General features: G+C 38.2%; 1 protein-coding gene across 1 annotated transcript in view; it reads right to left on the minus strand.

Annotated features, from left to right (window-relative positions):
• Positions 1–4,288: 4,288 nt before the first annotated feature.
• SLC44A1 (solute carrier family 44 member 1) overlaps positions 4,289–14,322 on the minus strand; it is a gene marked incomplete at both ends in the record, with an annotated part of 61,838 nt that continues 51,804 nt past the window's right edge. The window contains 7 exons of the mRNA XM_082013310.1: positions 4,289–4,384; positions 5,718–5,999; positions 7,548–7,784; positions 9,113–9,250; positions 10,291–10,374; positions 10,626–10,782; positions 13,863–14,028. Coding sequence (XP_081869436.1) covers positions 4,289–4,384; positions 5,718–5,999; positions 7,548–7,784; positions 9,113–9,250; positions 10,291–10,374; positions 10,626–10,782; positions 13,863–14,028 — 1,160 coding nt within the window. The remainder of the gene's footprint in view (positions 4,385–5,717; positions 6,000–7,547; positions 7,785–9,112; positions 9,251–10,290; positions 10,375–10,625; positions 10,783–13,862; positions 14,029–14,322) is intronic.

Consider the following 14,322-nt stretch of genomic DNA (forward strand, 5'->3'; position numbering starts at 1 on the left):
TACCATGCCAAGCTAAGGCCACATGTAAAACCCAACCCTGGTTTTGGCAGCTGGTAGTGTGAACACAAGCTACTGGTAGGCTGAAGACGCAATTTGAAGCTGGCCATACCATACGTTTACTCTAGCTGTGGAGCAGCACTGAAACTGTAGAAGCAATGGGCTGCACTCCTAACCACAGCAAGCATAGCGATGGAGTTGTATCATACAAAAAAACCCACCTCAGAACTTTAGCTCTGCACCTACTCCCCCTCCCAGTCAGTCCACATGATATCCTGAATCTTTGCCTCAGGAAGGTGAGAAGGCATGGGCTAAGATCGGTGGGACAAAGGGGAGCTGACACTCTGCCACTTGGCACTCTTTTGCTGAAAGAGCAATACAGAAATGAGAGCTAAAAGGAAAAAAAAAAAAATTCTCTAGGGCTGGAAGAAGCAAAAAAGACAACACACTGCTGCTCAGCTTCCAAGTATGGCATGCTTTTTTGTCTTTAAAACCTAGCTGATCAGAGGGTATGAGGCAGACCATCTGCAGAAACCAAATGCTGGGAACCCAAGTAATCCCATTGGCTTGGTTTTTAAACCCCAGTTGTCCAGCCTGAATCTCCAGTCCTCAAGCACTGCTTGGTTCAGTGGACTTTCCAAGGAGACGATCTCTCTGTCTCAGTTGTCTCACCTGCTCCTCCTGCAGTGTTATTCCCAGCGCAGCATCACTCTCTAGTTAGTCTAGACTGTTCCCACAAAGCCGTGCATATACTGGCTTTGCCAGGTGGCAAAAAAAAAAATTTAATCCATCACATCTGGCAGACCCCAGCACCTCTACTGCCAACTGCGGATTTACATGTCAGGTGTTCTCCTACTCCGCCATCCCCGCTAGGCAAAGGAAAGCGGAGTCTAAATTTGTCCTGAAAAGTTGTCTCTTCAGTCGTCAGTCTTCTGCTTATCTCCTTGCACAAGACAGAGCTGGAAGAGCACAGCTTGACGTTTGGTTGCAAATGAACTTCAAAGGACATTCAAAATGGCCACTGGAAAGCCTGCGGGTGGATGGAATGCCTCTTTGGCACGACTGAAAAGCTCTGCATGCTGGATATACACTCGAGTATGGTGCACACGATTTTATTAAGAACTTTATAATGATATAGATTTGTCACTTAAACATTACAACTACCCATAGAAAAAAGTGTTGCCTGTATCTTTTAAACACCATGTAAATAAACCAAATTTCTTTTTAAAACAGGGTAAACTGCTATAAAAATGGTGCACAGTCAAGTCATACAAAAAATACAAAATTAGTTTCCAACTGCAGTCCTAGTTGCAATTGCAGAGAAAAGCACCCACACAGGAATTCCAGTGAGCAGAGAACACAACCTTGTGGAACTGGTCATGGCTGAAATTTGTTGTCAAAATGTGCAGAATCCAAAGCTTCAATCAAAGCACCTCCAATAACTTCCAGACAAGATGGAAATTAATTCATCTGGAAGCAACTGTGTTCGTGATTAAGTCTCGTAGCTCTGGAATCCAGTTTCTAGCATTCATCTGAGCCAGTTTTTAAATTTCTGTTGCTACACTCCACTGATCTATTAGTGTTCAGTGCCACTTGCTGTTTTAGCCCCTGGTACAGCAGAAATGCCTGCTCTCCACAAACTTAAGCTCCAGTGCTGCTTCTGACTGACTTCTGAACTCTAGCTTGCACTGAGAGGCCTTGCCAATGCTCCAGTTTGAATCCCTAGGTTGAAGCTCTAGTCCAGTTAGCACTTACACAGATGTGTAACTTACAACTGCCATACTCGGAGAGCCCTCCTGGTGTCTGTGAAGTTACCAATATGGTTCGCTTAAACAAGTGTCTAAGTGCTTGCAGGATTGGATAATCCCGTCTCCCTGCCTCCCCAGCAGCTATAATTTCTAAATGTATTTTTATTTTCATACATTTCATCTAGTTTTAGTTCTGTGATTTGGAAAGAGTAAATCCTTTTAATTGGCTTGCTGAAAGAAAACTAAACAAATTTAAGTTATCAAATGACTTCTTAGAAGCAAAAGTGAAATATTTCACTATTGCCAAAAGGTAAGAGCACTGGTTAGCTGCGTGATACGACATATTTTTTAAACTTTCGACAGCAATTTAAAAGCCTGATCCTCTGAAAGGAAGCAGAGAGAACTGCTTACTTATTAAACCTTGATAACATGAGCTCTGCATGTCTCCACTTAGACATACCTCTCCGCTCCATTGCAAAGCTTCCATAGAAGGGCTTTTCTCTTTCAAAAGATTTTCTTGAATGGAGTGATCGAACCATTGAGGCATTATTTATTTGTACAGAGCTTATATTTAGTGCAATAAGTTTAAAAATTCTGCTCTGAAATATTAACTTTACATTAACAAAAATAGCTTTCTTAAAAAAATTGTAACAAAAGGAGTATATAGCGCAGACAGATCATGAATTCTTAGCAAATACACTTTTAAGCATTTACCGTTACAATATGCTGAAGAATTGAATATTATCATTCGTATCTGGTGAACTTCCAAACTGAAAAGAAATTTAAATATCTAAGAATACTAACAAAAAAGCATGTTCTCTTGTCATTATTTGATAACTTTAGATAACTATCCTGGCAGTTACACTTCCAGAGAAATGTTTCTCTGCCCTTTCGTGTTTTAGCCACCCGCTACAGTACACACAAATATGCATGAAGCAACAGGCAAGGAATGGTCCCTTCCACCTCCCAAAGCTCTCCGGCATTAAATGAAATGAAGCATACGGTACTTTTTTGTATGGTAGTACAGTTCATTTCTCTTCACATCCTCAGCATCGTTACATCTAGTCATGAATTAATCATGAGTATGGCTAAGACTGAGCTTTAACAATCTGTTATTTCAATTGCTCATATGGAGAATCCATACCCTTCAAAGGAGCACTGCTGAAGTGTGAAGGAGGCTACGGAACTCAAGGGGAAGATAGTGGGCAATGGGCAAGAGGGGTAAGTAGGGTACCACAGGAAGTTAATTGCATATAAAAATTATCTGTCCCCATTTTCTAGTTTCTGTTTAATAGGAGATGCAAGGGCTCCCACACACCTGAATACCTGAGGAGTTGGTTATTGTGATATCTGATACTGATAAACAAAACTCTGCCCCACCAGGGCTGTAAAGTAAAATGACTGTGTACAAATCCACTTGACCTGAATGAACTCTCACTGAAACCACCTTTTTAAAAACTAAATTTGAGACTTTTCTTGATCTGAAGGTTTTCGTTACATGTAACTGTCCTGAATTTAATGCAAATTTAAACAAACTAAACAAGTAAAACTCTCAGCAGATTAGCAATGTCATGGGAAATCTGTCTCTAAAACCAAACATCATTTCAGATTATCTTTACAACGATACCTCCTCCAGATTGTAAAATATCAAGCAGATAAGAATAAACTCTTCCATGACCACAATGAATAATTTAAAAAATGGAACAATGATAAAGCTGCTTGTAAAAGCCACCCGTATGAAAAGAGTACATGTTTCACAAAAATAATTGTTAAAAAAAGTATTAAATCCCTGTTCCTTTTCTCTGATTTTGGCTGTTTATTTATATATATATATATATGTATGTATATATGTATATATATACTGTTTTGGAATGTCAATGGGTTCCAATATGGCTGGCTAGTTTCAAGATGAACTTGCTCCAGAGGCCTAGAAAACAAAGTCATACAGCACAGTCTTAGACAAATGCCAAAAGACAAGGAGAAACTGAGTCAAAGGGGGTCACTGGAAACCATAAAGAAAGAAGTGTGAAAAGGTGTTGTTTTTTTTTCTTGTGCCTTGATACGAGAACAGAAAGTCCTAATGTTTCCTCATCTCTGCTATTAATACCTATTTAAAATACCACTGGATTTAGGGCATTTCACTTTTAGAACTAATTGTCATGTCTAAGAAATAGCCGCATTTCAAGGAGACTGAAATAAAACACTAAAGACTCTATGTTTTAAAAAAGAAGCAGAAAAAGAAAAAAATTAATGTAATTTGCAAACACCCAATTTTGGGACTACAGGTGCTACTAGTACAGAATAGACTGATGAATGATCCTATTTCGGATGTAACTGAGGCCTTTATCAATGCTTTGTGGAAAGGTATCAGCAATTTCACGGCGGTAACTGCTGTGTCCTGTCCTTGTCTGGAAGCGAGATCCTAATATTTCAGAACCTAGTCAACTGGAGCTGAACACGCCAAAATGAAAGACCACTTGAGAAAACAAGGCCCAGTCAGTTCCAAACAAGGCTACCACATGAGCAGCAGAACTGGGAGTAATTCAGCAGGTGACACTCAGGCTGAGCCCCAAGTGCTCACCACCTTCTCCAGGAGGACTTTCAGCTAGTGCCAGGCTCAAGTGCCTAGAGTCAAGTTCCTAAAAGAACAAGACCAGCCTTGACTTGCAAGTACTTGGTTTGCCATTTTACAAGGCAGGGAGATGAATAAAGGTTTTAACAGCCAAGCTTCAGGCAATCAAGTACAAAAGTCTGAATAGCAGTCTGTGCTAGCGCTGATGAGAGTGTAAGTGGAAATCCACGTAAGGTAAACCAGTTGTTTGAATTAAAGGTTAACATAATACATTTTTGGACTGAGATTTTTTGTGCGTGTGACTAGAAGGTTAGCAAACCCAATTCTCAGTCATTTTAGCAGCAGCTTTACATTTACAGTGTTTAGACCACTCTGAAAATCCCAACATTAGTGTCTGTTTGAACAGCTAGAATTACTCCCAGAAGGAAACAGTAAACGAGCATTGAATCAGTTTTTTTAAAATGTATAAACACAGCAGCATTTAGGCATAAGCAAGTCTAGAAACTGGTATGCTATAGTGAAAGAGCAAAACACGCAAAGCTATACATCTATCCATTCTACAGCAGGAACCCATTCCAGCTAGGTCAAAAAGTGCTCATGCAACATGGCCTCACATACATCAGTTAAAAAAGACCCTGCTGTTAGCATACACTTATTTAGGTTCCATTAGGATAAAAATTTGTCCCCATGGTAAGGAACTGCATCAGGCCCCAAATACTCTGAGAAAGTAATGATGGAAAAATATTTTATTTCACAAAGTCATACTGCACAAATGACAAGTCATACCTTGCCCAGCCTTGGTCTCCATCATACGCTCTCAGTTCTCCACCTTCCAAACTCATCCTCCTATCTGTTATCTGTACCATGTATAGCTGTTCCTTATTCCAGGCTACTCAGACATGCAAGGCCTTCCTAACACGCACACCATAAGTAAAACAGGCTGCAGAAGCATAAATGATGCATTGTTCACTGTCTGTGTATCTGACAGTGTGAGATGGAAAGAGCACACGAGAGACAAGCAACATAAGTAGTTGGCAATAAAAACAAACAACTGGGAGAAATGTCATTTGAGCAGGTTGAAAGGAATCACTGTAACCAATTCCTTGGCTCTGTATAAAATAATTTGGTGAGAGCTTAAAATGCCTGGTCCTACTTTGCAACAATGGATGTGCTCAGTAGTGCTCTTCAGGCTTTTACAGTGAACATAAGATGAACAAAAACTGTTCAGTTCAGGACTGAAAATAGGATTAAAGTCAGAATAGCCCAATAAATTCTAGAGTCATCTTACTTTAAGAGTACTCAGCAGTTGGGTCTGTCTGTGTATACCACATAGCATGCATACTAATCCTAATGAAATGATACTGCATTTGTTTCATATGACACAGTTCCTTTCATCTTACTTTTACAGGAGATGGTCTCAGCTGTGACAAAAACTCTGCCATCCAGGTGATAGGCAAGCTCACAAACAGAAAAAGCAGAACATCTTGAGTGATACAGAGAACAAAAACTTCTCCTGAAGAAGTGCAGTCAGTAAAGACAAAGAGGGAGAAGAAGTAAAAGTGAAACTCTTGGAGGATCGCCACCTCCTCATCTGCACCTACCATTGGTTTTAGCTCTCTGCCCTCAGCTCCACCTCCCCGGCCAGCTTCTTTCATAGATTTCCTACTATTCTCCACAAACTCCTGAAAAATAGTAATAAAGTGAAAAGTGCTTTCTTGGAACAGACTCCAAACATCAAATCTCAATACAAAACTTCAAGATGTAACTGCTCAAAATGTCAACACAACTTGCTCCTCCCACTTCTTTTGGCCAGATTTGTCCACAAAGTACCAAAAAAGTCTGCCAAATAGGCACAAGGGTTTTCCTCATTTAATTCTGGAAGCCAGACAGGTATTTGCCTTGTGTGCTGTTACAGCTTTCACATTTACCACACAATGCTCTCCTTTATGGGGAAGGGAAGTAGGAGGGTGGTTGTCAAAAAAGGATAGAGATCCTAGTTATTACATCCTAACTTGTGAACTGTATGCCATGTTAGAACTCCATTAAACAGAGGCACTTTGAGATAATTACTTGCAAGGTCTTAGTGATTACCCTAACTTCACTTAATTCAAACTCTTAAATTTTTCACCATATCAGAGTCACCTAACTCAAAGATTAGCAAAGGTGTTGATTACACTTTATATCTTTTTTTTCTCTTAAAGGCAAGCATTCTGCAGCAAATTTCAGTAAAATTTAGCTGCTAGTGTTTTCTAATATTGACTGTTCACTACAGAAACCCACAATGCTTTTATGATTCATCTGTGCTGTCTTCTGAGACAGCATGCTGCATTTTACTCTTATTCTGTGCTAAAAAACAACTCATCAGCTACCATTTATTATATACTCCAGATTCTGTAGTGTTTTACCAAAAATTTAACATTCAATTCTTGACATGTTTTTCCAACAAATAATTAGGAAAAAAAAATTATGCTAAGAAGTCATGAGAGTCTTCCTCTAGCCCACACACGTGGGTATATTTCACAGGGACATATTCCACGGCTGCCACTTAAAAACATTATCAAGAAAATTACCTACTCAACAACAATCTGAATGGCTTGAGGAGCAGAATTTTTACATCTTGGTCTCTAGCTAGAGTGAACAGGGAATAAAATGGGACAAACAAATAAGAACTGAACTATGCAAACGGCCTTGACACTGCATCTAGGCTCCAGGACAGAACGTAGTATCTGCTCTTTCTGTGCATGACAGATTGAGAAGCAAATTTTAGTTCCTTTCTGTCTGAAAGAAGAAAAACTCCAGTGTGGTCACTATCTGTGTTTGGGGTAGAATACTCTGATATTTTTCCTCTTCCATGTCCCAAAAAGAGGTCCTCCTTAGGAAAGTAGAAAAATCAAGCCATTACCCCCTGTTTTGCTTCTTCCCATTCTGAAGTGTATCATTTACAAGAAATGATACACAAAGGTATGATTCTGCAAGACAACTCCTCATGTCACAGCCGGCATATAGAAGCCAACACCAGCGATGTCAAGGGATGGATGCATCATTACTTATCTGATGCTCATCAGACCACACTGTTTGCTGATCAAGCCATGAACGGGACAGCAAGGTAACTCAGGTAGAAAAAATTACAGTATTAAACTCAGCTAGTGAGTACACTCCACTCTCAAAACACCCATCTTCCCATCTTATGAAACCGTATCCTTAGCCTTAGAGAGCAAGGGGAAACTTACCATGAGAACTTTATCCATGTAGAATTCCCTCCCAGGGCTCCCATCATTGTATTTTGTATCGATGGCAAAACATAAGAAAAGTACATCAACAACCATTTCATAAATGGAAAGGAAGCAGTGAGCAACCAGGAATGCAAAGAGGCAGACAATGATGAGTGGCAGCACCCAGATGGTGTAATCTCGTTGGTAATTCAGCAACATAATCCCAGCCAAACCTGTACTGCAGACAATCAGGACCTAAAGAAGAAAACAGAAGACAACTCTAATGGCTTTTGATTGTTTTGTTTTGGTTTGTTGTTTTTTAACCTGTGTGACTCTTGCTCTGTCAGGGCTAGAACTAGGGGTTGCAGATGCTAGTGGTAGTGACATCTTTACCTCCTGGATTCCCCAATATCCCTGAGCATAAATGACATGGGGAGAGGGCGGGGGCAAGGCAGGTCTTGTGGGGATGATATGTTTTTATTTTGCTAGCAGAAACACCTTCCAAGCTTCTCGCATCTCTGTCTCGTCTCCATACAGGTAAAGTACATCAGAATTCATGTGAGGCACGTCATGTAACAGTCTCCACAGAACTATACTGTGTGTGAGGCCCTAACAGGTATTTCATTGGGTAGCAGTTTGGCCCTTGGGCATAACAAAAGGACTAAAACAATTGTTGTAGCTATTCAACATATTTAACATTTCTGAATCTGTTATTATGAACTGCAGCTAAACACAAAAATGTAAAAGAGGCCAGCTTTACTATATTATGAAAAGACTGGGTTGCACTAATAAGGGAGACAGGCTGGCAGCCTAGCACTGTTTTAGCCGATACTATTTTTCATATGCTGCACTGTTCATGTCAACATTTCTGTCACCTATGCATTTCTCTAATAGTTTGAAAGATGTTTTTTCAGGGAGATGTTTCGTAGCACCTTTCAGACACCTCCATAGAGCCATATTATGTAATTTCATGGTCTCCCAAGCACCTGTATCTTCATTATGTGTTTATTTTGTCTCACATCTTATTGACTTAATTACTGGCTTAAAAGTTCAGCCCACTGCACTCTGAGTGAATAAAAGTAGAGAACTGTAATATGGAAGACAGTTCAGTCCAAGCTGGAAGTTTCTCATAGCAGGCTCCTACACTACCTTCCAGTCCAATTTTGTCATAAATGGTGATTAATAATGTGCCAATTTTCAGCATAAACCTGGAAAGCCCTCACTGAACAGAATTTAGAGGAAATGCTTCCTTTCCTTACAATTCTAGCTCTTAACCACAAAACCAATCAAAACCTCTAAATTTCTAATAATCACTTTTCTCTTCTCTGCCTAAAAATAAATTCATGCTAAAGGTGTCATCATCTTCAGCTATTCCTTTCTGATCACTTTCACTTAACATAAGTGGGTCAGCTGTTTAACCTCCCTATCCTGGACAGTCCCTTCCTCATATGATACAGCTCGATGTAATAAAGTGCATGCTAAGAAACAGGAATTTGAAGGTATTTTTTATCTGGAACGCAAGCCATTGTTAAGGAAAACTTGCTACTATGTAGGTCAGTAACAACTGTATACAGCAGACATACCTTTCCTAGAAACAGCATAAAATCCCCAACTGTGTTTATAGCAGCCACTCGCAAAGCATTTTCCACTAGAATAACAAAGGCATCCTTTGCTGAGGTGCAGAAGTTGGTGCTGTTGATAGCTGTGGCTGTATATGCATTCTGGGAAAAGCAGATTGAAGATTTACTCATGGAATGATCAGATATTTCAGAAGGAAAGGAGCAAGAAGGGAGAGAAGATACAACTTCTCAATAAGTCACAGAAGTCATATGACGTTAATGAACAAAGATTCCCTTGAGAGGTTGAATAGTAGGTACCAGCCGACAGAAGACTATATGAGGTAAAGAATTACTATTCTTCTGCTCCCTTGCTCATCATTATGCACTAACAAGTTTATTCCAACAACCTAATTAAACAGAATTTGCAATTTCTCTGCAGGAGGTGGTGAGCAGTGGCATAACTACAGCAATTAAATAGTTTGAAAAAATATTCTGGAAATATAAGACAGTTTGAGAGTCATACAAGTCCACAAAGACAATTTCTAGATCCTTCACTAGACTGCATTCAAAGTCAGCCAAGACAATTTTCAAGGATTATACCGGACTTTTCTAAATGCTGCCTTCTGCTTTTAGTTCTGTATTTCCACAAGCAAAAAAGTAAAAAAACGGTGAAAGGTGTATTAGAGAGATATCGAGATGTACTTAGAGGTGGAACCACAGGCGAATAAAATCTCTTTTACAAAGAGGCCGGACCAGATAGTGTGTTGCAACTTGCAACTCCTTTTCCACTTTGTAGATGATGACAACTTTTGATGTTATGTACAGTTTTTCATTTGTGTGAACCTTAAATATTACACCTAGAAAAGTTTCATTCTCTTTTCACAATGAACTTACTTTGAAACTCAGATGTAGTTTGACAAGAGTGGACATAAAGAGGAACATCTCCAAACACTAAACAAGTTGTTATAAAGTTCAGATACCATGTTCACAAAGATGAACATCAGCTATTTTTCACCTTACAAGGTAAACAAAGACTAATGTAGTGATTTGCAGTGTAATTTCAGTAATGGAGACAAGACTGATGTACCTTCATTGAAGTCCAGTTCCAAAGTATGATACCTTATGTTTCAGCCTCAGACTGCATTCTAGGAATCACACACATTATCAGCCCTTACATAAAACTTGAATATTGAAAATCTCACCTGATTTAAGTAGGTCAGGCACTTTTCTAGACACCAAAGGCAGCAGATACAGGCTTTGAGCATACAGCGAGCACAAGCATTTTCCTACAAAAGCACAGTGTGGGAAAACAAAGACAAAGAGTAAAACCAACAGATGTTAAGAAAAAATACTGCTTTATGTTTCAGCAACTGACACTTAGCTTGGTAACTTAAGCAGTCCCGCTCAGTCCTACCGTCCTATAAAGACCAAATATTCCAGAACAAGACTTCCAGCCCTGACACAGATTAAATTAAAATTAGCTGTAAACACATCAGACATTGAGTTTCAGTAATAAAATGGGATTTATTTCTCTTACTTTTCCTTTGAGTTGTGTATGAATATACATAAGAATCATTCGTGGTATCTTCACTAGAGTGATAATGAAAGATCCCTTTGCCACTGTTCCTAGGTGGTAACAAACAAGCCGATTAACAGATGCCAGAATAGGGGTAAATGGCAGATTCCTTTTCTCCCTGTTGAAAAGAGAAAAAGAACCAAGTAGAATGACCAATATGTATTTAGTATCATCTGGAAGTACTACAAATTCTCAACAACTGGTGTGCAAATGGAATGTATCATCCTTGTACTAGCTTTCAGTGTATATTGTTCACTCCACACTAACAGTCTGTGCAAGTCACTCTAATGCAGTAATAGGAATAGGATAAGGAATCAATATGTCTTAAGGATAATCTTACTAGCAGTTGGCTGCATTACTGCTATCCCCAACTAGCAGTTTCTATACATTTGATAGTGTGCAATTCAAACCTTCCAAAAAGTGAGGAAGCAAGGTAACATTTTTTCAGTCAGACTACTGATAGACTTGCCTTCCCTATCTCTCCTGTTCTATTGGAGGTCCTTGTGGAGACTTAGAGAGGATATTACCATTGCTATTTATTAGGTAAATTCTTTTCTCGGATGTTTTGCACTTCTGATTTAGCTATTATATCCTCAAGTAACCAAGTATTAAGCCTTAAAACAAGCCATTTTATTGCAAAGTGGCTAGAATATTTTTAATCTATCAGATGAATACTCACTTTCACAGTTTTGAAGCAACTCCCTCCTGAAGTTTTTATTTATATTTTCTACCAAGGAAGCCATTTCTATTTCTCTCTCCAAGAACAACTTTATTCAACATTTAAAGAATGTCTCTTCTTCTTTATTAGAAATATTAACATAATACTAAGCATAGTAAAGGAACAAATGCTAACATTCCAAACATAAAATATCTCCTCAGCTTGGGAGAAAGTTATTTTCATGTGAGTTTAATTCAAAAAGATAAAAAAAAGTAGAGTTTTCATTCCATGAAACTAACATCTGTGTAACTTAATACTGAGCTATTAATGATTCAAACAGGTTTACCCATATTTTCTTCTGGGGGCTGGGGGGAGAAGCCAAATTCTATTCCCTCTTGGGCACAATCACATAAAAAGTCTGAGCCTTACATCTATGCAACCCAACCACTTCCTCCTTTTGAGGTAAATGTAACTGAGGACAGAGTCTGTAATGCAGAACACCCTGAGGTCTGTTATTGCCTGAGTTGAAAGGAATCCATGCAGCTAAGGTGAATGAACAGTGAACATATATAAAACATTTCTCCATAGATAACTTCACCTCATTTGCTGTACAAAGCTGCTAATATGCAAAATAATGGGGGAGTCCAAATTAATGCCCTTTCCTTTCTTACTAAGTCACTTTTCAGATTATAACTGTACTTCAAAATTCAGAAAAGGATAACAGTAGGGAGAAATGGGTGCTTACTAACTTAAAATAAAATTCCTATTACAGAATGATAAGGTACAGTTAAAAGAAAAATCTTTCACCCTCAGGTGATAGAAAACACATAAACTTACAGATGAAGCTTACACATTGCTAAGTGATCTATTTCAATGCGAAGTTATCCTCTCTCCTCTGTATTTTCCTAGTTCGTTACTCAATCCCTGTAATGTCTTGTAATAAGTTCACAGATGTATTTCATTGGTATACTGGAGGACTTAATAATTAATAAAGTAACAGAATTTCTGTCAGCACAGTAAATTAATTCCTTGCCTTTGATATTGTTTTAAAGACTAGGGCAGATAAGGAGTCAAATGTAATTCCGATAACAGTCTCGATTAAAAAGACAAATCAATTAAACATTTGTGATCTGAATCATGCACTTGAAAAATTTCTGCATGCATTATTAAAAAAAGTTTTAAAAAACCAGACTCTTAAAAGCACAGGGCAAGAGTAGACAGTGGCTGCTGTATAGAAATTTTTATATAAAATATTCTTCACATGAAAGGCTAAAACACATACTGAAAACCATCAGCTGAACTACATGTGTATTTAGGATACTTCCTGGGGTTAGCATCACTCCAACATACTGGTTTGCCTTTATTAAGTAAACTACCACTGCTAAGTACTTTGTCAACATCTTCTACTCATGCTGCTCTTTATCCAGAGGAGTTTTATTTATATTGTTTGAAAAAGACTTTGAGAACATCTAAAATAAAATTACTCATCTAGTTCTTGAACAATGACGTGGCATTTGGGGGGCAGGGATGAAGAAATGTGTCATGAGCTAGGATGACATGATCTAGGATGACATGTGAAGAAGCGTCATTAAACCACACTTTCCAAACTCTTCCTTACCAAAAATATTGCCATAGTTCTGCTCTACATACCAAAATGTAATACTTTAGATCACTGAAGTACCATTTCTTCTCATGAAATACTAACAAAGCATCTGATACCTTTTTTTTCCCCCTGAAAAACCTGGGTCCTAAGTGGCTAAAACCATAACTTTAATTTTCACTTATTTAAAGAAAATTTTAAGCAATTGTAATTTCAGAAAAGTTTTCAAATACTAGAGACTAAATACTCAAAGCTAAGTTTGTGATTCTGAAATCAGCTTCTTGTCTCTCTGAAGCAAAATTCTTGTGCCTGAAGGCTGGTAAAACCATTGCTTCATAATTAGTATTGTCTTCTTAAATAGCTAGCAGATACATGCAGAATAGCCAGTGTAAAGTATGCCCTGATACACAACTTAGTACACAAATATAACAATGAAACATAGAGCTTTACTGCGCACATATTTTGTATCATTTTTTCTTTGAACATAATCTGGTCAGAATCTACTCTAATAACACCTTAAGTGTGAGAAAGATTAATGAAGCAGTGTAAGTAATTTAAAGGGCACTGTTTTGCAATTAAAATAATAATCAATTGCTTTCAATATTTTTTATGTCTACTGAGCTTATCAAAATTAATTATTAGCATGACAGATGACCTTACAGGTGCATTCTGCTGTGTAAACAATCGTCCATGTCCATACAATGTGTACAGGTTACAAGGCAAACAAAATTTCAAGTCCTAAATACCAAGAATACCATCTCTAATCAGCAAAACAGATTATTTTAGGACTTGATATGATTATAAAACAGTCAATACAATTCAACTGCTCTCCAGCTTTCAGGACGGAAGCAAGTATTTTCTCCAAAAGCTGTGTCCCTCATTATTTCTGTTAATTCCATGTCTAGGCTGCTCACAGTAGAGCTGTCTAAGCTGTCCTTACCTTGTAAAATAGTATGTCACAACAGCTCCTGCTACTGTCATCTGCTGACAAGCTAGGATAAACTCGCTGATCCAGATCAGTCCCACTACATGGTACCACCACATGTATTTCAAAGGGCCTACCATCCGAAATTCAACAATTCCTTCTTCATTTGGGACAGGACTACCTAGAAATAAATAAAGGTAAAAAAGGAAGTGGTGCTTATATCAACTCAGAAAGAAGTTCTTACATCAATGTGCATATGGTGTTAGCAGTTCATAACTGTCTACAGCAGAACCTCTCTAGCTTCTACTAACACTACTAAATGTCACGTTTAGGGAGATTGTTCATAAGACACAGCTTTTTGAGATAATCAGTATACTGGCATTTGAAAAAAGAACTAAAAAAAAATTCCGAGTGTACTCAAAATCCTGCAACACTTCTTTTAATTTATAGCCACTTGGTGAAAATTTCCAAAACC

The sequence above is a fragment of the Phaethon aethereus genome (genome assembly GCF_964289735.1).
Source record: "Phaethon aethereus genome assembly, chromosome: Z".
Classification (NCBI taxonomy): domain Eukaryota; kingdom Metazoa; phylum Chordata; class Aves; order Phaethontiformes; family Phaethontidae; genus Phaethon; species Phaethon aethereus.